General features: G+C 32.5%; 2 protein-coding genes across 2 annotated transcripts; one reads left to right on the top strand and one right to left on the bottom strand.

The window, feature by feature from the left end:
* Nucleotides 1-3,151: 3,151 nt before the first annotated feature.
* Nucleotides 3,152-4,244, bottom strand: LOC126699946 (uncharacterized). The gene is made up of 2 exons (XM_050397916.1): nt 4,067-4,244; nt 3,152-3,886 (listed from the first exon to the last, which is right to left on the bottom strand). Exons 1-2 carry the CDS (start codon nt 4,121-4,123, stop codon nt 3,308-3,310), a joined length of 636 nt encoding a protein of 211 aa, XP_050253873.1. The 5' UTR covers nt 4,124-4,244; the 3' UTR covers nt 3,152-3,307.
* A 7,428-nt stretch (nt 4,245-11,672) lies between these two features.
* Nucleotides 11,673-16,241, top strand: LOC126698992 (hypersensitive-induced response protein 4). Its single transcript, XM_050396540.1, has 5 exons — nt 11,673-12,046; nt 13,216-13,336; nt 13,434-13,525; nt 14,262-14,358; nt 15,638-16,241. Exons 1-5 carry the CDS (start codon nt 11,852-11,854, stop codon nt 16,006-16,008), a joined length of 876 nt encoding a protein of 291 aa, XP_050252497.1. The 5' UTR covers nt 11,673-11,851; the 3' UTR covers nt 16,009-16,241.
* The last annotated feature ends 6,353 nt before the right edge of the window (nt 16,242-22,594 follow it).

Genomic DNA, 22,594 nt, shown 5'->3' with positions numbered 1-22,594 from the left:
ATAGTTCTGAGGTTGATGGATTTTAAATGGGCCGGTGATTTCTTTTCTGTGCAATACCAACAATCAATTGACTTTGGGCTATCTATAATTCAATCATAAACAAAGAGAAAAAAGAAAGAGAAAGAAAGAAACTTATGGGTTATGGCCATCCAAACTCTCACTAACACTCATCTGTAAAGGATGGCAATAGTTCGGGTTTAGTGGGTTATTTGATCCAATCCAACCTTAATAAAATGGGCGTGGTTTTTAAATCCATTAGGGTCTGGGATGAGTTTAGTTTTTGCTTTTTTATACCTTAGGTAGTATATGTTTTTGGCTTCATTATGTATTTAAATTACTAAAATACTTATATTATTAATTTTATTTTTAAAAAAACTAGGTTTTTCAATAATAAAAGTAAACGTGTGTTTTTCTCTCTCAAAATATTGTTTATTTTAATATAAAAATACTTATTAATGTTTAAACATTGTTAAATAAATAACATAATTTTATAATTAAGTAAGAGAAGCGGTTCATGCGATAATCCAACAGTTAACTAGTAACAGCATCCTTTATGGTACTCTCCATATCTGTGATTCAAATCCCAACTCCCCTTCCTCTTTCTGCTATCTACCTCATCCTTTTGACATGCATTGTTAAGATGAGACTCTTGTTATATTAGAAAATTTCCCCAAATTGCTTGAATTCTCAAAGCTAATAAATGTTTCTTGCATTCGGTCAATTGTTTAATTATTATTTCATTAGAAAGCTATGATGTCCTGTGTTAGAGGGACATCAGAAACTTGAAAAAAAAAAAAAATTAGAAGAAACCGACATAAAATGTATCAAGTTCTTTCTCAAAAAAAAAAAAATGTATCAAGTTTATTGTTAAACTTTCTGTCAAGACTCAAGACAAGAGACAAACCAACAAAGCACATGTTATAGCTCAAGAAGCAAGCCAGCAATTAAACTTGTAATAATTGTAATTGAAACAGTGCTAAAACGTGCTTAACGTAACCGTCCTATTGTCACAGGCTGTTTAGAAAGCTTATTATACAAGGCAATAATGATTAGTAGTGAGTGTTTTTGTGTCCCATGAATGTTGATTGTTGAGGGCTACCAATTCTCCGTTGTTAATTAAGTGCAGGCCAATGATGTTTTCAAATTAGTTTTAGTTAATTTGATGAGTAAAATCTTCTTTTAAAAGAAACCAAGAAAAATCTTTTATTGTCAAATAAAAGAATTAGATTTGAATCTTGTCAAAAAAAATATATATATATATCCAGTATAGTTTTGGCCTGATAATAAATATTGCTTACTATGAAATAAACGCTATAAGTTTCAGATCTTATCATATTTATTATTAAAAAAATCATGTCAAGATATTCTCGATTGAGGAGAGGCCATGATGTTTTCGAATTGATTTTAGTTATTTCAATTATAATAAAATCTTTTATTGTCGAATAAAGGATCTAGATTTGAATCTTGCTCAAAACATAAAAAAATCTAATGCGGTCTTGGCCGGATAATAAAGAACATTTACTATAAACTAGATGTTATAAGTTTCAAATCTTATTAATTATATTTATTAAAAAATAAATAAAAAAACTTTAAGATATTCATCAATATAAACTGTGATAATTAAGATGATGAAACGTTTATGTCGTTGGCCGCCATGTCTAACAACGGCCATGAAAACCATAGACTAGTAGCCTCCAATGTTGCAGCTTCTTATGTGCTAATAATCAAAGGTTTAAGTATGGGTTAGTAGATTCATATCATCATTTGACTCATCGAAAAAGATTTTGCAAAGAGGGGCACATAACCACATTGGTTATGATTAATAGAACTGTTAATTGCATCAATGTTGTGATCCTTCAAAATTAGTTACTCGGAAACAGAAACTACTTGATAAATGCAAACACTTAAAAAAATTAAGCTCCCATTCACCCTTAAAAGCTGTTAATTAAGTTAATCCATTCACCATTAAAAAAATTAAGATTCCTCACAAAGCACCATGCAACTGCATTCTGGATAAGCACGTTTTAATTAATATAATAACAAATTCTCTTTACAGTGGATAAGAGAGACAACTCACCATATTTATAAAATAAAATAAAAGAGAGAGAGAGAGAACCACCCCAAAATTAACCCACAAAACAACTCTAAGTTTATGTAGCTCTCTCTCTCTAAGCCCAATAGGGGAAAGCTGTTTGTCCTCATTTTAGCATTATTGATATATTTGGCATGTACTGGGGAGGAAGATTCAAACCCAAATTCTCTTCCACGAGAGAACTTATAGTACTACTGAATTACAAAATTCTTTTACGCAAATTTTACATGTAACACCAAAAATGTCTTCCACTAAATTTTTTTTTACGGGGCTATGCGAAAATTTCCAAGTAAATTACACCTCATTGCCACATGGACTAATTGTCACCTACATGCATGTTTGACAATGCGGTGTGTACTTTGTAAATGAAAATTTCTAATATGACTTCAAGTAATCTCGCACAAATAATACACCTTCTATATATGCCTTCAACTTTGTATATGAGAACCTCTAATATGTTTAGAATAAAGTTTCTCTCTTCAAACTCTTTTAAAAAAATTAACATGACTATATATTTTGAAAATCTAATAATCAGATATTACTTTTATTTGATCTATAAACATACTTTTTATGCATAATTTAAGACTATAAAAAATTAAAATTTATTTAAACACTTGATTGATGATATTACTATTGATTTTTTATCTTTTTGAAATTTTACAAATATTGAGAATATAATAAGAAAATGCAATATAATAGTTGATTGTAAAAATTTACATCCAATAAAAAAATATAAAGGAAGTTATTCGAAGAGTTTTTTTTTTTTTTTCTCTTTCCAAACTTTGTCCACATATTTATATGCATTCAAGATTTTCTTAAAAGATAAATTTTCACAAATTTTTCTTTTCGCCCAAATGGTTTGAACTTTGAAGTAGATGCAATGATAGATATATTATATATATAGTAAATCGTATTGGTAATGACCACTTAATCTTTCAATTGAAAATAAAAGATATTAAAAACAAAACTTAGATACAATTTCTTAGGTCTATTGGATCAAAGTACCTTTATTCAAAATGAGAGAGAGAGAGAGAGAGATTGATGCATTTCTCAAACAACTTCAGCAATAGAGTACTACAATTAAGTATATAATTTGTTATTTACATTCGGAGTTTCAAAAGGTAGCTTCTAGTACATGATATTATCTTTGATTGGAAAATGGAGGCAAATTAGGAGTCCTCCAATATCAACCAAAGGGAGCATATAAATAGAAACTTAAGCTTCAATCTGTTTCCCTTGTGGGAATCTGACTCTGAATACATGCTCTTCACCTGTGAGTTTATCTACCTTAACAACCCACTGACTCTTACCAATTTCACACCTGCTGGCAATTTTAGCCACTAGCAACCCTTCTCCTATAGGTAACAATTGAGTTCTTGATCCACTAGACCACCAAGATCCTTTACAAAATGCATTATACCCCACAATAACCACACCACTTTGCCTCCTTACCTTTTGCACAGCTTTAACAATTCCTTCATGGTTCTCAAGATTACAATCAATAAGCACAAAATCTGCTTCCCTATATTGGGTTTGCACTAGCTTTTGAGCTTCCCCTATAACAAATTCAACATGACATGCATCAAGGCCTAGGACTTCCTTTGATAGCTGCACTTCTTCAATCCCACCAAGGATGCAAACTACACGGCCACCGGTTTGGTGAGCGGCAGCCACCAATGCTAGGGTGTTGGAGTCAGCAGCACCAGCACATGCCACAACCATCAATTGTGCATTGTTGCCTGCAGCTGTTGCTGAAATAAACTCAGCTACATCTGGCTCTTTAGCTCTTTGTCCCTACATTAAGATCACAAAAATCAGTAAGTTAAAATTGAAAAAGGATATGAAATAATTGAATCTATGACACCAATGGGATTCTTTGAAGCCCTTTATTGAAGGATAAGAAACTTTACTACCATTTGAGCTAACTATAATTGTTCATAAATATGTTGAAAAATAAAGGGTTTGAACACTCACCATTTTCAAAGTATCGAGGTAGGCTTTTGTGGCATTCTCAGCAGACCAGCAAGCCATATTTTGCTTAGGGTATCTTTTTCTCTCTTTGATCTTCAGCTTTCAATGGTTTGGTATAGGTTTTGGATAGAAGTAGAAGAGGCCCTTCAAGCTTGGAATGATTGATGCCTTGGCCTTGTGCGCTAGACTATATATAGAGGGGCAACTGATTGGTCAACGAAGTAGCTTTAGACCAAGTTAACTTAAGGATGCTATAATTTCAAAAATTACAGTGTCATTCCAATTTTCCAAAATTACAGGGTTAGGTATATATTTGATAATTTTAGATTAGGTGGTTAGAGGAAACTACCACAGTTCATTAGAAAATTTCAGACTTCGGTTTTTCTTTTTTCATCACTGTATAAATTAAGGTTAATTTGGCGACACACAACGAGAACAAACTAACCCCTCCAACCTCTGTGAAGATAAGACTGATCCTATATCTTTAGTACAATGCCTGGAGATTTGATCATTTGAGTTGGATGGCATATATTCATAATAATATAGTTAACAGATGCCTTAAGGCCTAAGGGTATTGATTTAAGAAATTTTTTTTGATAATTTTTTTTTCGTATATTTTTCTTGAAAATTGTATCAAAACTTTTTTTTTTTTAAATGTCTTTTTAACAAGTGTCCCGAGGGCATCCGTCACATTCATGTTCAATATAGATGAAAAAAGTTATCTCCTCAATTTATAACCTATATGCTCAACAAATAAATATTGACGAAACACCATTTCATTTACTAATTTATTTATTCAAAACCGGTTTGCCCATGTAGCTGAATTGAGTCAATTGACACCTCAAGGTGTAGGGGTAAAAATGTTCAAACTGCAAACTTAACAGTATATTGTAATTATCTATTAAAAAAAAGAGAGTCAATTTATCATTTTTTATTTTTTGGCAACAACTCATCTAAACTCCATTACATTTACCTCATTTACAAAATATAAAAAATTAAATTAAAGTAACAAACTTTATTGTCAAAATCTCAATGTTTTAGAGGGTACTTACCTGATTGAAAATTTTCAACTTGAATAAAATAAATGCAAATAAAGATAAAAATATAACACATTAGATTAGTCCTATAATATCATATTGTTGACCCAGAAAGATCTTAGGTGAGTTTCCTGGACACTAACTTAATAATTATTTATTTTTATAAATTCCACTTGCATTATAAAGCCAAGCTATACCTCGTGCCCCATATATTCTTCAATTAGCTGTCATGTTCTAAATCGATTGGACAACATAAATTTTTAATATTTAAACGATATTTAAAAAAAAAAAAAAAAAAAAAGACAGAAATTAAGTAAAATTTTGTTTTGTGTTTCTTTTAGAGACAAACCAAATAAATTTCACGCTAACTGAGACAGCAGCCCAACAAAGGTACATATTATTAAAATCTTAAGTTTAAGGATTTAACATTAGATTGGTGCAAAACCATGTGCGAGTTGCGACATGTACGAAGTCCTCTTACGTACGGGTTGTCTTGCAACTTGTATAATAAGAATATCCAGGAAAAAAAAAATTATATATATAACAGCAAAAAAACTAGACTAAAATTGAAAAAAAGTAACTAAAATGAAAAAAAAAAAAAAAAAAAAAAAAAAGTAAATGAAAATGGAATCATAATAATATGAGGGTCTTTTGGCGTTCAACGTTGTAGTGGCTGGATTTTCTTTTCATTTATTTAGTGGCAAAATCTTAAAAATTAAAATGTTACTTATCGAAAAAATAAAGCCCGACTTTAAAAAAGAAAAAGTTAGAGCGGGAGATTTGAATTCTAAACATTTTATTAAAAACACTAAGAAATGTCAATTGAAGTGTTGTACAACAAGACTGCTAACAAGTCCAACATACTTAAATGCCACAAAGGAGCATCTATTAATTTTCTTTTGATACTTACTTTTCAGTCTAATTACTCTCATTAAACAACTTTTGGCGAATGACACATCTCCAATTGATGTAGAATAGATAACACAAGCCTTCTTGGAGTACCAAGGGCACTGGAAGTCAAGGCACAAGATTAAGGGGGTTGTTAGTAGAGACCATCGAGGCGACGATGTCAGAATTGCATGAAATTTGGCAAGTTGATGGGAAATGAATTTTTGATCCAAACTTGAGACAGTTGCCTTGAGGGTTGCCCAAATTTAGGTGAATTTCTTTGTTAAAGCCCCGAAAACAATGTTTTTGCTATTTTTAATAATTTTTTTCCTTAATAACTTTTAATTTAAAGTCAGAATAAAGTCTCATCTGTTTTAGAACGTCTCTTAAAGACAATATTTTCAATTTCCACAATTATCTAAATTTTGCTATTTTTGGCAAAAATTACTATTTTGCCACCTAATTATGTGATTAGCATGAATTAGGGTTTCTGGACGTTTTCCTAACCGCCTTAGGGTTTCTTTTTTACTATTTAAACATATTATAGCCTCTAGAGCAGCTTAGTTTTTAGATTTGTAAAAATACAGACTTTGTCTATTTTTCTCTATGAATTTCAGAATTGTATCACCTTCTAGATTTAAGGGACTCCTCATGGATTCGAGATTTTCATTCAGAAACTAACATGTTTTTTTAGAAAGTAATGTGTTTTTTTTTTCCTTGTAACTTCCATGACATCACAAATTTATACATACTTTATTAAAAGAGATTTTATATGTCAAAGAATTTTGTAGCTCATACACTAATCGGTCTTTTCCATAAGTCACGTGGATCCAAATATCTAGCCTTTCCCTCACTAAAACATTTTTTTTTATAAGAGTTATATACATATTGGAAATTTGTTGGGCCTTTGTACACCTCCCTAGCTATGATGTATCTTTGCAATTTGCATGCAATGTAAATCTAATTTTCCAACTTCCAACCCAATTAGGTTGACAAAGTTTTCACCACAAGTCCACAATTCAGAGTATCTGTATTCTCACTCTACTAGCTAGCTATCTAGCTACTTCATTATTTATTTTTGTAGTTTTCATTTTTTGTCCTTGCAATATTTGTAGTTAATTATTTTCTTTGTCAACACATCTAATTAAGCGTCTACTTGTAGTTGTATGACACAAAAACAACATGACTGAAGTTGGATTACTGCAAAGGTTGTACATTCACCTATATTCCTACACAACAGTTTTCTTCTTGATAACTTGGGAGTTTTCATCCGAAGCAAGAATGCCTAACTACGTAAACTAGCTTTATGACTCAGGCCAAAAGCTAGTGTAGTTCGTATAGTACTAGTATTTCATTATCTATCATAATTGAGTGGTGTATGATTTTGTTTTTGGGGAGCTAAAATTATAAACTAAAAAATTCATTTCACAAATAGGAAACCCTCTATAAAAATAATTTACGGAAGTATAGCATATCCAATTCCATCTTACCTTGTTTATTTTAGCACTAATATAGTCAGGTTTAAAAAATTTGGGATTATTTTCAAAAAAAAAAATTGGGATTAAGATTTGGTTGTTGTTGTTAATGACGATGATCGCTTGGGCGATCTGACTACACGAACGCCTTTACTTGTCTGCTAAACTAAGCCAAGATGCCATGTCAACAACACCATGCTTATCATTATTAGGCTATTTGTTATTAGAAATGCCTAGGATAGAAGAAAACTATATTCTTTTTCCACATTCAATGATCCCCTCTAAAAAATACAGAATTTTATCAGAAACTTAGCTGGCTCAATGGCTTATTACAAGTCTGGTCTAGTTCTTGCCCCCCAACAAGGCAAACAGAGATCTAGATCGGATCAAGCTGCTTCCCTTACAAAGACATTGATAACAAAGAAACCCGATGTATAAATAGTCTGTCTTGTGGTCTCAAAAAAATCTCAATTGCATCATAGATGGTGCCCCATTTGTCTGATTTTGCTGGAGATATTATGCAATTTTGGAGGTAGTGGCCAACTTGGATATTTCTTGATCTTTCTTTAAAGTTTTTCATGAATTTACTTTCCTTTTCCTTGGTTGCGATTGGATTCCAAGAATATATAAGAAAATGCAGGGAATGTGAGGAAATTATGAGAAATGGGGGATTGCATAGACTATAGAATAAACAAAGTAGTGGTTATGGGTATAAAGATTCTGACTCGATAAGTTATGCATCCTGGGAGGGAAACATGTCTGCATGGGCCTACATGCAAAAAATGCCCCGTAGGCTCGTAGCGCGGTACCTTATATTGTACAAGAACCTTGCCATATATATATATATAAAATACTCAATAATGTTTCTAAAAACAATTACTTATTAATCTTTTGGATGATTTGTTTGTCACATACCTTGCATATATATATATGCTTGGGCATGCATTTTCACGTGTGGAGATGTATATGCGTTGGCTAGAGGTGTTATTGGCTTATTGCACATGTTTATGAACTTTTGTGATGGATTGCATTATGAAATAAGCAAATCTAGGTGTCTCAACTCATTGGCCATCCAAATTCGTTTTAAAGAAAGTCAGCTTGAGAGAACAAGTTGCAATTCTTCTTGTTTTGTAATTGGTTTTGTTAGAGAAGAGTTAGATTTCTTTTTTCAAAGGGAGAGCAAAGCTACACATGCATAAATGTATTGTAAGTTTTTTTAATACTGAGGGGGCAGGGGGACATTAGTAAAATGATGTATATATTATAAAAATTATAAAAGGGATACCCTCGTTACTCGTTAGTGCATGTTCTTGTAGAGCAAGTTGACAAACTATATAGATTTTGAAATTTGTGACTGTGCTAGCTCTCTATATAATTGATGATTTATTATCATTAGTTCAACACACCAATTAATTTCTTTTTTTGATGTAGGCAGGATTCCTAATAAGTTTAGTGGACTCATTTTTAGCAGTCCAGTACATTCAAACTAAACAAAGTATCATTAACTATTAGTAAACAAACGTACTAGCTAGAAATTAAGCTCATTAACAAACTGTATGCCTATTTTGTCAAATGTGCTGTCTGTATAATCATCAGAATGTTTCTTCTACAATCACCGGAATGTCAATGAGTGTACAAATGTAACAATTATTTTGTGTTAAGTATGTTGCTTGTATAATCAAAGTCTTAAAAAAAGTGATATTAAGTGTACAAAATTCTTACTTTTACAAGATTTGAGAAAAGTAGATAGACAGTCTTATCTCCAAATTTTTTTTAAAAGAGGTTTAGCCTAAATTACAACTTCAATATATATGTGCTTCTATATGTTTATCAATGATAACAACATTCCAAATTTTGTACTACTCCATGAGAGGCTATTGAAAGTAACCCATTAAACCATCCAGGCCTAAGTTTAAGCCCTTATTCGTTTAAGCCCAAAACAAAATCAGGCAGGACTCATGAGACAAGAAGACTAAAAAGCCCAATACATGATGGATCCTGAACCTGAAGCCATTCTTGTAAGACATCTGGCCTCAGAAATTGAGCCAATCTGTTTGGGTGGAAAAAGGCTCATTACTTGGATCGTTCATAGCAAAAATGTCCACGAGCCACCTATCTACATTGGAACATTAGTGCATCACACATTTGCACCCACTCAGAGTCAGAGGCTTTCTTTCTTTTTTGGATGAAATTACAGGCTTCAGCCCAGAGGTTGCATTCTAAACTCTAAAAGCAATAAGTTGGGCCTAGAGCTTTCTTGTTACAATTCAGTACATATAGATGGGCATTACAAACTCTCCTATCAATGTGGTCCAGTCTAAAGCTCAGCAAATAAGTTTGGTTTGAGAAGCAGGCCATCTCAATCCTGGGGTACAATCTTATGTATCTATCTTTCCTCTCACAGCGCGTGGCCATATGAGGTCCAAATACTGAGCTATCGAATGTAAATTTCTGATACTTGAGAATTTTTTTTTTTAATAGTAGAAATGGAAAATCATTTTTTCCTGTTTTGAATTTCTTTTTCGTAAGTGTCTCTTTCCAAATATGGCAATAGACACAGCCAACCTTGCGTGGCCATATGAGGTCCAAATACTGAGCTATCGAATGTAAATTTCTGATACTTGAGATTTTCTTTTTCTTTTTTTTAATAGTAGAAATGGAAAATCATTTTTTCCTGTTTTGAATTTCTTTTTCGTAAGTGTCTCTTTCCAAATATGGCAAGAGACACAGCCAACCTTGCTACATTCAGCTCACTAATCTATCAAGTAATTGTTAGTATACATGTCGGTTCAAAGTTCTTTGAGTTAGAACTACATGCATTTTCCAAGAGTTTTGTAACTCATTGCCATTATCTCATCTCCTTTATGAAAATGATTATGGTTTGAATCCCCCACTCTCATTGTCGTAAGTTGTAACTATTGTATTATTTGAATTTTTTTTTTCCATGCATACAATAAATCTAGGTTTCATCATGAAAACCAAACACCATTCATTTTCTTCTTGAATTTCATTGGATGAAAAGCCAAAATCAACCTTTTTAAAATAAGCTTTAGGAAGATCGGATACACCAAGTGTTTGTTTAAGAACAACTTATTTAATTTTTTGCTAAAAGTGTGCTAAAGTATACTTGTATCTTGAAAATTTTTGAAATGTAAGTTTTTTTTTTTTTTTTTTAAATGTACATAAAAACTAAAAAATGAAACTAATGTCAAAAAGGCTCCATAGATATATATATATATATATATATGGGTTGAGTTTAAATTATACATGGTGTAACTCTAAGTAATGTTATACCACTCAATATTTTTAAATTTGATGCAAATTTTGACAAATCTACCGTTAGATTACATTATCTTTGTATATTCTCTGTGCTTGCAAAATTTCAAGGTGATAAAAAATTAATAACCATGTCATCAATTAATTTTTTAAATTCAAATTTTTTGTAGTTAAAATAATGTATAAAAGATGAGTTTATAGATCGAATTGTAAATAACATTCGATTGGTATAAAAATTGGCATACATATTTAGAACACATAGAATATATAATCCAACAGTAAAATTTTCAAAATATAAATTCATTAACAAGTTATTGGGTGACGTAACATTACTTAAAGTCACACCATGTGTAACTTGAATTCATCCTTACACACACCATTCTCTTGGATATTCTTACCGCATGTCACACACATAGTGAAATCTATAAAGTCATTAGTTGGAAATCTTTAGTCAACATCTCAAGGCCACTCCAAAAATATTTATCCATGTTACAAACAAACAATAAATAAATCCCATTATTCATAAGATTGTCAAATGCTTAAATTTGAATAATATTTTAAAATAAAATTAAATAAAAAATCTTGAAAAGAAAAAAAAAAAATTCACCTTGTTCAAAGTTAGTAATTGATCCCCGCCTACACCAAAAACTGATTGATGTCTTGGTCTGATAATAAAGAGCTATTATCAGGAGCGGACGACATAGGTTAAAACTCTCTCAAAAAAAAAAAAAAAAAAAAAGTTAGTAATTGATCAAGCCTATATGACTATATTTTATAAGGCAGACCCGCAGAACAACGCTCCATGATCCGATTGGTCAAAGCGGTTAAAATTCAAAACAACGTAACGGACCCGATATATCCCTACTTTAAACCCCACAGTGTAACCGCCCTTACTCTATCACCACCAATACACACACTTCCAACAGAAATATCCAAATCACACGGACGACAAAACCCAGGAAAAAACGCGCTCGCTCTCTCTCTCTCTTTCTATCAGTACCCTCCCTAAAAATACCATTTTATTATTCGTTAACGAAACAGAGACTCTCAGGTTGAGAAAGTTGGTTACTTGGTCTCAGTTTCAGAAAGAATTCAAACACAGAGAGAGAGAGATGGGAAACGTATCGTGTGTGTTTTGTGGGTGCGTAGAGCAAGCGAGCGTAGGAGTGGTGGAGAGGTGGGGCCGGTTCGAGAGATTGGCTGAGCCTGGCCTTCACTTCTTCAACCCTCTCGCCGGTCAATGCTTCGCCGGTTATCTCTCCACCAGAATTTCCTCTCTCGATGTCAAAATCGAGACCAAAACCAAGGTCTCACTGAAATTTCGATTTTCTTTTTTGGAATTTTTTAGATTGCGAATCTTTGTTTATTGTGCGTTTTACGCTGAAAATGGCGTCGTTTTTGGTTGTTGAGAAAATTTGGAGAATTCGGACATTGTTTTGAAATTAGGTCAGGTTTTGAATTTGTGGAGTCACAACTTGTGATTGGAAATGAAAACAGAGTTTGTTAGTTTGTTTTTTTGTTAAGGTTGATTGGAGCAACATCGCTTCTACATAGGTCTATCGCTGATATTATTTTCATTATGCGCCAATAGCGACATGTTATGTCAACAATTGTGAAAAAAAATTTGTGTGCTTAAAGTTATTGTAATTGGAACCATGAAATGGATTTGTTTGAAATTTGTTTGGTGGTTCCTTTGTGGAAATTATGTAGCAGTTGAGAATTTCCGTTTTTTTTTTTTTTATAGGGGAAAACAGAGTTTGCACTGTGCCTTTTCAATTAGAGGGTCATAACTCATAAATGTAATGTAAAGTTTGTTTGTTTGTTTTAGTGCATAAGGAACTAATAGATTAGTGGGAGGATTGTGAGTATGAGGAGGCGAGAGCTCCTGTGCATAACGCATGAATGAAATGCGGACACTTCATTTGGGGTGGTGTGCCTGTATCATACTGGTGTCATATCAGCCATTTCATGTTATAATTTTTTAGAAATTGCTCGTGTCAATTTGTCATACCCGTACCTGTATTCATGTCTTCTTAGTGGAATTCTAAATAGGGGGGAACATAAGAATTTTTTTACGTAAGTGTTGAAAACATCGAGTGTGACACATTTTTTTTGTGCACATTTGAGGATGCTCTTCTAAGAAGGGTGAATGTAGAATATGGTTTAGGACAATGCTACCCCTTCAAGTCAAATAAAATTTGAACTTCGAGAAGCATTCTCTTTCCATCTGCTTGTTTGGGACAGCTTATTTTCATTGGTTTATTGGGCTTAAAAAATAAGCTGGATAACTTGGTCTAAATATTATTACATCAACACGGAGCTTTACCGATTGTAAGGTATATTAAAATTTTGAGTTGTCAGTATGGTATAGCAGCTTTATTTATTTTATTTGTAGGTATATTTCACAATATCTATTGTAAGGTGAGACATATTGTTGTTCTATCAGAGTAATTAGTTATAACAACTGATTCTACAGGACAATGTTTTTGTGCAATTGATTTGCTCAATTCAATACCGAGTTATTAAAGAAAATGCTGATGATGCATTTTATGAGTTGCAAAATCCCAAAGAGCAGATCCAGGCTTATGTATTCGATGGTAACTTTCTTAGTTTCAGCTTGTTTCTTGTATAAACTCTCCCATTCTTTCTTGATTTTTGCCCTTTCTCATAGATGTTTTTCATTTGCATTTTAAGTTGTTCGAGCTCTAGTTCCGAGAATGAATTTGGATGATCTCTTTGAACAAAAGGGCGAGGTTGCTAAATCTGTCTTGGAGGAACTTGAGAAGGTATCTGGATGCTTTTTGTTAGATTTTCAATTACTTTTTAATGTCACATGTATATTATGTTAATTGTATGTCTTGTTGCATTTGGGCCCTTTTTCCTTGCTTGTTTATTGTCTCCTAGAAATCTATGATTTCTTGTTTTGCTTCACTCGGTTTCCATAACTGGATGCTTTCTTCTTAATTGTGCACTACACATCTTTTCCTGCTTTAACATATGAAATTTTATGATGTGGAATCTTTCATTTCTTTATAAATGGTGTTAAATAAGTTTTGAAAATATCATGTTGATGAGATAGTCAATTGAAGGTAGGAATAATGTTAGAATACTAAGAACTTTGAAGGGAAACTAGTGCTCTATGTGCCTGCATACTTGTGTGACGGCACATTGGCATCTTTTTTGTGGAAATTTTCTCATTAAAAAGAAATTAAAAGGAAAAATAAGAAAAGAGAAAGACTGCTCTCTCAGGCTCTTGTGCGCTGGCCTCTACATGTTTTCATAACTTATAAGTGAATTGTTCACCAAATCATCTGGTCTGGACTCTGGACTGCTACTCCTATAGGCTAATAGCAACTTATTGTGCCATTGCTTAAATTGTTTTATTTGACATGGTGAAATATCCGTCAAAAGATAAAATTGTTTTCATCTGCTTTTATGCTTTTTTTCTCCATTATGAAATATGTTGCCACCTTGTGTAAATGCATAAGGATTTATACATCATAAGTTGAAATCATTGCTCAGGTGATGGGAGCATATGGATATAGCATAGAACACATGTTAATGGTTGACATAATACCTGATCCCTCTGTGCGCAGGGCAATGAATGAGATAAATGCAGGTAACCTTTTACATTTTCCTACTCTTTTTACCTTTTTTATTTTTATTTTTGCTGAATAGTATATCTGGACTTGATTTCTCATTTTAACATATTGTTGAAACATACATATTTTGAGACTCAACTGGATGTTGCTCCTGTTGTAAGTGGGGAGGGATGGTTGGTTGACTTAGGTCTTAGGTTTGGGGGTTCATGTATATAAAAAATAAAAAAATTAAAAAAAACTTATGGAAAAAAGGAAAAAAAATTAGGTCTTAGGTTCAAGTGTTTTTGTACAAAGTATTTGAAGATCGACCATGTCTGACTGATTAGTGGTACATGACAGGCTACTTGCATGAATAAAAGCTTAATTTCGCTCCTGGTCTTGAGGGCCAAATTTAAAGAAATCTCCTATAGAAGATTTTGGACTATATATCATAAAGCAAAAAAAAAAAGATTGTTATTTAATTCCTCCCAACCATGGTAAGCGGGGAAATGTATTTGGTATCTCTCTCTCTCAATTGGGAGCAATCTATCAAAGGCTGGGCCCCATCATCAATTTGTAGATTCAAAGTATTTGCTCAATAATGAAAGAAAAATTAGGTTTCTCATGGTTTCCTGTTAGTTTCTTTAATTCAATGTCATTTCTCATTGTTTCCTTTGTTCTATAAGAAGTACATCATAAATCCTGGGCTAGTGTATGCCATAATATCTCCAATTATTCTGACAACAGACTTTTCAAATACTTGTACATGATTCATTAATACTGCAATTTTATAATTGAAAGTTTGTTACATCATCTTCATGAGTTCCAGAATGGGAACATATACTAGCTTCAGTCCCCTTCAGGCATTGTTTGTCACTTTATGCACTCCATTTTGGACGTTTTCTCAGTTTTTTTTTTTTTTTTTTTTGGGTTTTTGGGTTCCAACTTTCAATGTATCTGTAGTGGTCAATTATTACCAACGTATACCCTAAAGTTTGGATGGAGGGAGATGAGGGAAGAGTAGAGAAGAGGAGAATGGAAGATGACTAAAATGTAAATTTTAGTATATTCCAGTCACTTTTCCCTCTACTCTCCTCTCCTCTCCCTCTGTTCCAAACATATCGTTATTCTTTTTTTCTTTTTCTTTTTTTATGTTTTGGGGATGGAGGGATTTGAACCCTGGATGTCTCATTCAGAAACACCAGGACGTGCCAAACATACCATTATTCTTGCTACTGATGGAAGTTGAAGAAAGTCTGGTCCATTATCCTGAGTTTGTATGTAACTAACTAGTCTAATATTGTTTCACTTTTACAGCTCAAAGACTTCAGCTAGCTAGTGTATACAAGGGAGAATCAGAGAAGGTGCTCATAGTCAAAAAAGCAGAAGCTGAAGCTGAAGCCAAATACCTAGGTGGTGTTGGTGTGGCCAGGCAGAGGCAGGCAATCACAGATGGCTTGAGAGAGAACATTGTGAACTTCTCTCACAAGGTGGAGGGCACCTCGGCAAAGGAAGTGATGGATCTGATCATGGTCACTCAATACTTTGATACGATTAAAGACCTCGGCAACTCTTCAAAGAACACTACTGTGTTTATTCCTCATGGCCCTGGTCATGTTAGGGATATTGGTGATCAGATACGTAATGGTGTGATGGAGGCAGCCAGTGGTCAGGCAAGTGTTGAGTAATTTATGTACAGTTAAACCTCCGAACATATATCCCTCTATATGATATATTACGATGAAAAAATACCCTTTTTTTCCTGTTGAATTTTGAACAAAAGGATGGTGTTTATATTGGTATAGTAATAGAGTGTTGATATATGGTCAATGAGATTTCAGCTGGTTTTTCTTCTACTGTACAAGGATGCTAATTATAAGGATTTTGCTTTTGGTACGTGGAATAGTACTGAGCTTGCATATATACTGTTTATTTCTTAATTGGCACTGGCGCAAATTTCAAATAGAACTAGTTTTTTTTGGAAACTCAAATAGAACTAGTTTTGGTTCACCATTTATTTAGTTCCTTTTTTTATACGAATGGGAATCACTATAAATTTTAGATTAAATTACTAATTTGGTCCACACGGCAATTACTATAATTTTCAGGTAAAATTATTAATTCGGTCCACAAAGTATCAGGCAAAGATTAATATGATCCCTTAATTATTAATCCTATCAATTTGGTCATTTAACTTATAAAATGACCAAATTGATATATTAAATAGGCTTAATATATTATAAGCTTGTTTAAAAATCTCTATATACTACTTTCGTGTTTGTGTGTTCTAATAAGTATTACTGTTTCTTAAAAAAAAAATTTGGGATGTTTATACCACATTGAATGTGTGTGTTAGAGTTTCAGTCCTTATAACCCCAAGCTACTACTGTAAAGGTTAGGCCTTTTTGTAATGATACTCTAGTCATGTAATATATTATAAGCCTGTTTAGGCTATTATTGCAAAAGTTAGGCCATTTTGTAATTGTACTTTGGTGTTTTAATAAGTTTTACTGTTTCCTCAAAAAAAAAAAAAAAAAAACCTTATAAAATGAAGGCAATGTTATTTTTTGTTTGATAAACTATTTCTCACTCAAGGATATGTTAACTTGATTTGGAAGTGGAGAAACTAAATTAACACCATTAATAAATTAGAACCAAAATGAATTTTTCCAATAGTAAGAATCAAATTATTAATTGCTGATGACACTGTTTAAAATTCTTGGACCTATTAAAAACTTCAAAAATTATAGAGATGAAACCCAAACACATGGATCAAGTTCATGGGTAACTCTATTTCTTTGCAAAGAAAAGATACACGCGAGCCTTTTTATTCTTATGAAATAAAAAAAGGGGTTGGAGGGGGCATTAGGGAAGTTCATGTGTAACTCCTATATCATTGCAAAGAAAAGATACACATGAACCTTCTTTTTACTTTTTTCTTTTTTCTTTTTTAATGAAACAAAAGAAGTGGTAGGAGGGGGCTTTAGGGAAGTCAATCTATTCATGTGTATCTTTTCTTGGAAAAGATATAGGATTTGTGATATAGAGGGCATAAAAGGCATTTTAGTAACTTACTCTAGGCTCCATGAGTTACCTTGCAAATAGGCTTGTGTAAGGACTCAGATCACGGCTTTAGCCCACTAAGAACAATGTGGGTCAGCCCAATAAGCCCAAAACAATAAATTTGTTAAAGAGTGGATTTCACAGGCAAACTACAAGGCCACGTAAATTTAGGCTCAAGAATGATTAAGCTTAAGTTAAAAGGGAAAAAGACATAAATTCAACATGAAATCCTTCCTCGAGCAAATTCGAGGATATATTGTTCATATATTAATCAAGTAAAACCCTTTTACAATGAGTTCTAGTATTTTCTTTTCTCTTTGCTTTCTTTCAATCTCGTATGCCCATTTTTGTGGGGGTTATTTCCTTATATAATTCCCTTCAATACAACCCAGCCCTCCATTTTGATTCTTAGTGAATCCTTTGGATGCTTGTCCCATCAAGATCCTTCTAGAGGTGGTAGGAGGGGTTGTGAGCTATGAAGACACTGTTCAGGTGTCATTTCCCCATAAATGCAATCAATTCAGTTGGTGCAGTGTATTAAATGTGGAGTTGGCAATCACCTTCTCAGATATTTTTTCTTTCCATTGTATACATGGCTCTGTTACCTTCCTTGGAGCTCATCTTTCCAGTACGGTTGACTACTTAAAATATTCTTGAGATGCCTCTACTCCTCGGGATCCTCAATTCACGTGTCGATTTTCCTTTCTTTCTCGATCTTCCTGTCTGCGCGCACATGGATCTTTAATCATCATCGGGTCTTTAATCATCCTCAGACAGGGCCCATAGCCCAAAAATGTGCTCGAATCACTCGCTCCCACAACTTGTAATGCTTATAAGTCCATGAGAGGTACGCAATGCATAAGCTGAGTTACACCAAGGATCTCATTAGTTTGTTCTCTCAAAGATCAACAAACTAGATAGACTTATATACGTGCTAAGTAAGTTCACACCGATTGGGCAAATAACTACATTCATTATTTTATATCTACTAAATCATCATAATTGAGGAAAAAGTTTTATTTTAAACTAGTTTTGAGAAATCTCATCCAACTTATTATGTGGCAATTCATAAGACTATTCACACAATTCATTAAATCATATATATTTTTTTTTTAAAAAGTTCAATTAACTATTAAGTAGGTCATGTGACTAAAAATATATGTGGATAGTTTTTTAAATTGACACATGTTGGGTTTGAGAAATTTTCCCCCAAATCAGTTTGAGGAAATCCATATCCCATAACTAGTTCTTTATTTTCTTGAAGTCTCAAATTTAGTAGATCTAATCATCCAGAACCATCGTTTCCCTTATAAAAACAAACCAACTCAAATTAGATGGACCAGATTGCTTAGGTGGGTGCAAAATCGTAAAAGCCCAATCTACCATGAAATCTAAAAGCCATATGCAAAAAGCGTCAAAATTCACTACCTAAACCTAAAGGCCCAAAACAAGCTACCAAGAACTGCCCAAGACTGGAGTAGCGGTGGACTCTATCTTACTACAAGCCATTTACTTACTACTTTCGCAAATAATAGACTAAAATAGTACAAATGAAATTGGCCCTTTTCTTTTTTGGGGATAAAAAACAAAAGATCACAAAGAAAGAACTGGCATAAAAGGGAGCAAGGGACAAAGAGGAGCACAAGTCAGTAACTCCTCATAGCAATAATAAATAAATTTAGTTGTAACTTTATCATGAAGATTTTAAATTCCAATTCATCCATTTTGAAATTTTGAGATTGGTGGATTGAATTTTACAGTGGCATTAACATTTAAACAAATATTAATTATTACTATTGTTTTTTAATCTATTTAAATTATTGATGTATCAAATTCAAATCAACACCTTCAAAAAAAAGGTGAAAAATATTTTAAAATTACATGATGAAATTACCCTAAAAACTTTGAAATATCTTAATGAAACGAAAACTATAATTCTTTGAAGTCAATGGGGATTGTTTTTGGTGAATGTTAGTCTGTCTTGCTACTAACATACACCCGAGTCTCTGCCATACCGTCTTTCTTGAGGATCTCTGTATGTCTCTTTCGTAGGTTTCTTATTTTTTCTAATATAGAGTTCGAAATTGTGGGTCTCTTGCTACTCCATTTGGAGCTTTCTACTTGCCCCTTGTGAGTCACTGTCCCTTCCAACCTAGACGTTTTGGCTCGAAAAGCAATAATTTTTGCATTTTACTTGGCTCTTAAGCAAAAAGTTTTTGAGAAAATCTTCTATTCTTTATTCTCTATGATTAGTTTTGCCTCTTTACGTTTTATTTTTTTGTAACTATGTATCCAAATTGTACTATTGTTGATAATATTTTGTTTGTAGTTTTCTTTGAGAGCCTATGTTTCCTCTCATCATATACTTTTAAATAATAACAGTTCTGCCGACTTATTTTTAAAAAGGAAAAAGAAAAAGACAAAGGAGGGAATGTCTTTAACAATTCTTTGCCGGTCCTCCTTTTTCAAAATTTTACTTTTCTATTAATTCTTATCTTTTAGTACTATACACTATACAGTCTAGAACAAAGTTTCTCTTTAAACTAGTTTAGAAAGAAATCCTTCAAACTTATCATATATTTTTATATTGAGTGTGAAATTTGAAAATCTAACCATTGGATTACATATTCTTATTATATCCTTCATACTTGCAAAATTTCAAAAAGATTAATTGCTATGTCATCAAACAAGTGTTAAAATTTCAAGTTTTTGTAATCTAAAATTGTGTATAAAGAATCAGTTCATTGATCGAATACTAAATAACATCTGATTTGAATGGAATTTGACATGTATATTAAAAACATAAGGAGCATGAAATTCAACGGTTAGATTTTCAAAATTCAAACTCAAAAAAAAGATATATGATAAGTTTGAAAAGTTTCTCTCCAAATTACTTTGTTCTACAATTTGTACTGTACAACGTGCATAGCATGGAAGTAGCTTGTAAATGGGTTGGTAGAGACAAACAGACAATGATTAAGACTACTGGGCATGTCCAGACCGACCTTAATTAACTCGATCTTTGGATTGGCAAATATTCTATTAAATGACAAATTTTCATGTTAGACTTAGTTGATCGATGAATCTGTCACAAATTGTCACCTCTAAATGACACAATCATTTCATCAAAGAAACTAAAAATGTCTGTATATTTCTTTTTTCTTTGGTTTTGGGTCTGAAAAGAAAGCTTGATTAGTTCCCCTGCAAGAGGAGATTACACCAACTAAGCTAGAGAAAAGCAACCCCTAATGAGTCCAAATCAAACTATTGAGTATTATAAGTATTACCCATAGCACAAGTCAACTTGGAATCACACTATTGGACCGTTAAAATGGACCCCAGAATATTTGTCCCAAAATCAAGTACAATTATATGTTTAGGTGAGAAGGGGCATCTTTGTGCCATACAAAATGCAATTATGGAATCGGAGGAATACTAGAAGAGTATAATTGCATTGGTAATGATCATTAATGATGGTTAACGGATGAGATAATTGGGGATTTGATGGGAGCACTAATTCCTTTTCCTTGATTTTCAGGGTTAATTTCCAACTGTAAGATGTAATTATAATGAGTGAATTTCTGGTGAAATGGAATAATATTATTCTTGCCTTTGAGGTTAAATGAGTACCTCTCATGTTTTTACTTTTTAGTAGAGGAAGAATTCATTTCAGTAAGATAAAGCAAGCACCAGTAATTCATACTATGATTTTGAAATGATAATCCAAGCTTAAGAGATTTCATTTAAATTATGTTTTTTATTCACACTTCGTTTGTTTCATTTAAATTATGTTTTCGTGTTTTCTAGTATTTAGTAACGTCATGAAAAATAAGTCAAAGGAAAATTATCTTTGATAAAAAAAAAAAAAATATATATATATATATATATATATGTATATATGGCTTATTTTTAGAGACTTTTTTTTACTAATTCTTTTTGGAAAATAATTCTATTTTACAGAAAGCTAAATAAAGGAAGTCAAGAGATTTTTTTTTCAACTCATTTAAGGTTGCTACCAAATAAAGGAAAATGATATAGTTTTATAGAAAATAATTTTTGATAAGGGCAAGACTTAGGTACAGTACTAATGTGCTATTTCTTTGGTTCTCCTTTTAAGATTCTGCTATATAGATTTTTTTTCATGGGATGGAAGTGTATTTTTTAATTAAGTAGTCACATGTCCGAATCTTAAGAGGGAAACCTAATGAACAGCACTAAAGTATTGTACCTAAGTTTTATCATTTTAATAAATACCTTTTGGAGAGCTGTATATGTGTATTTACTTCTACTCTATATAAATATATTGGTGAATACACAATGGTCAGGATCCTTAAAAATAACAAAAGAAAAAAAAAATATTTTATTATAATCTTGGGGTGAGAGAGAGAGAGTATGATTATTAAGGTAAAAATTGCAAACTAACACCAATCCTCAAACAATTTCGTTAGTTAGCACCATTTTCAAACTATTTAGGAAAGTAACATCTCGAGCGTGTAAGGCTCGATTTTGTTGTGCTAAATCGAGCCTTTAGAGCTTGAGTTCAATATTGCAAAAAGAAGAAAATCTGACTAAGTGAAGAAGAAGAAGAATGAAGAAGAAGAACTTCATCTGACGGACTGAAGAAGGACAAAGAACCCCACGATAACTTGATTTCTGGGTTTGTTTCCGGTTTCTCTTTGTTTGATTTTTGGGTTGGGGCTTGATTTCTGGTTTTTCTCTCTGCTTGATTTTTGGGTTGGTGTCTTGTTTATCGAAGAACTCTTTAGTGTTTATCGAAGAAGAACAAAGAACACCCATCGGTAGCTTGGAGAAATCGAGTCTTTAAGGCTCAAGTTCCACTTGAAATCGAGTTGTTTATACTCGATTTAGCACACCAAAATCGAGCCTTACAGAATCAAGATGTTAGTTTCCTAAATAGTTTGGAAATGATGCTAACTAACAAAATTGTTTAGGGATTGGTGTTAGTTTGCAATTTTTCCCGATTATTAAACTTTCATGCTGAAAGTTACTAACTAACTCTAGTTCCCATGGTTTTTTCCAGATTTTCAATCATGTGTTACAAGGGAATGCCTAACATATTAAAATGTTTTTGCTAAGTTTGATTTTGGTTCGTCTTTGAATTTAAAATCTTTGGACTTGATCTTTGAACCTTAAAAAACAAAACAATTTATGTCCATGAAATGTGGGGTAATTTCAATTTTGGTCGCTTAA

The sequence above is a fragment of the Quercus robur genome, chromosome 9 (assembly GCF_932294415.1).
Source record: "Quercus robur chromosome 9, dhQueRobu3.1, whole genome shotgun sequence".
NCBI lineage: Eukaryota > Viridiplantae > Streptophyta > Magnoliopsida > Fagales > Fagaceae > Quercus > Quercus robur.
This window is presented reverse-complemented; position numbering and strand designations above follow the sequence as displayed.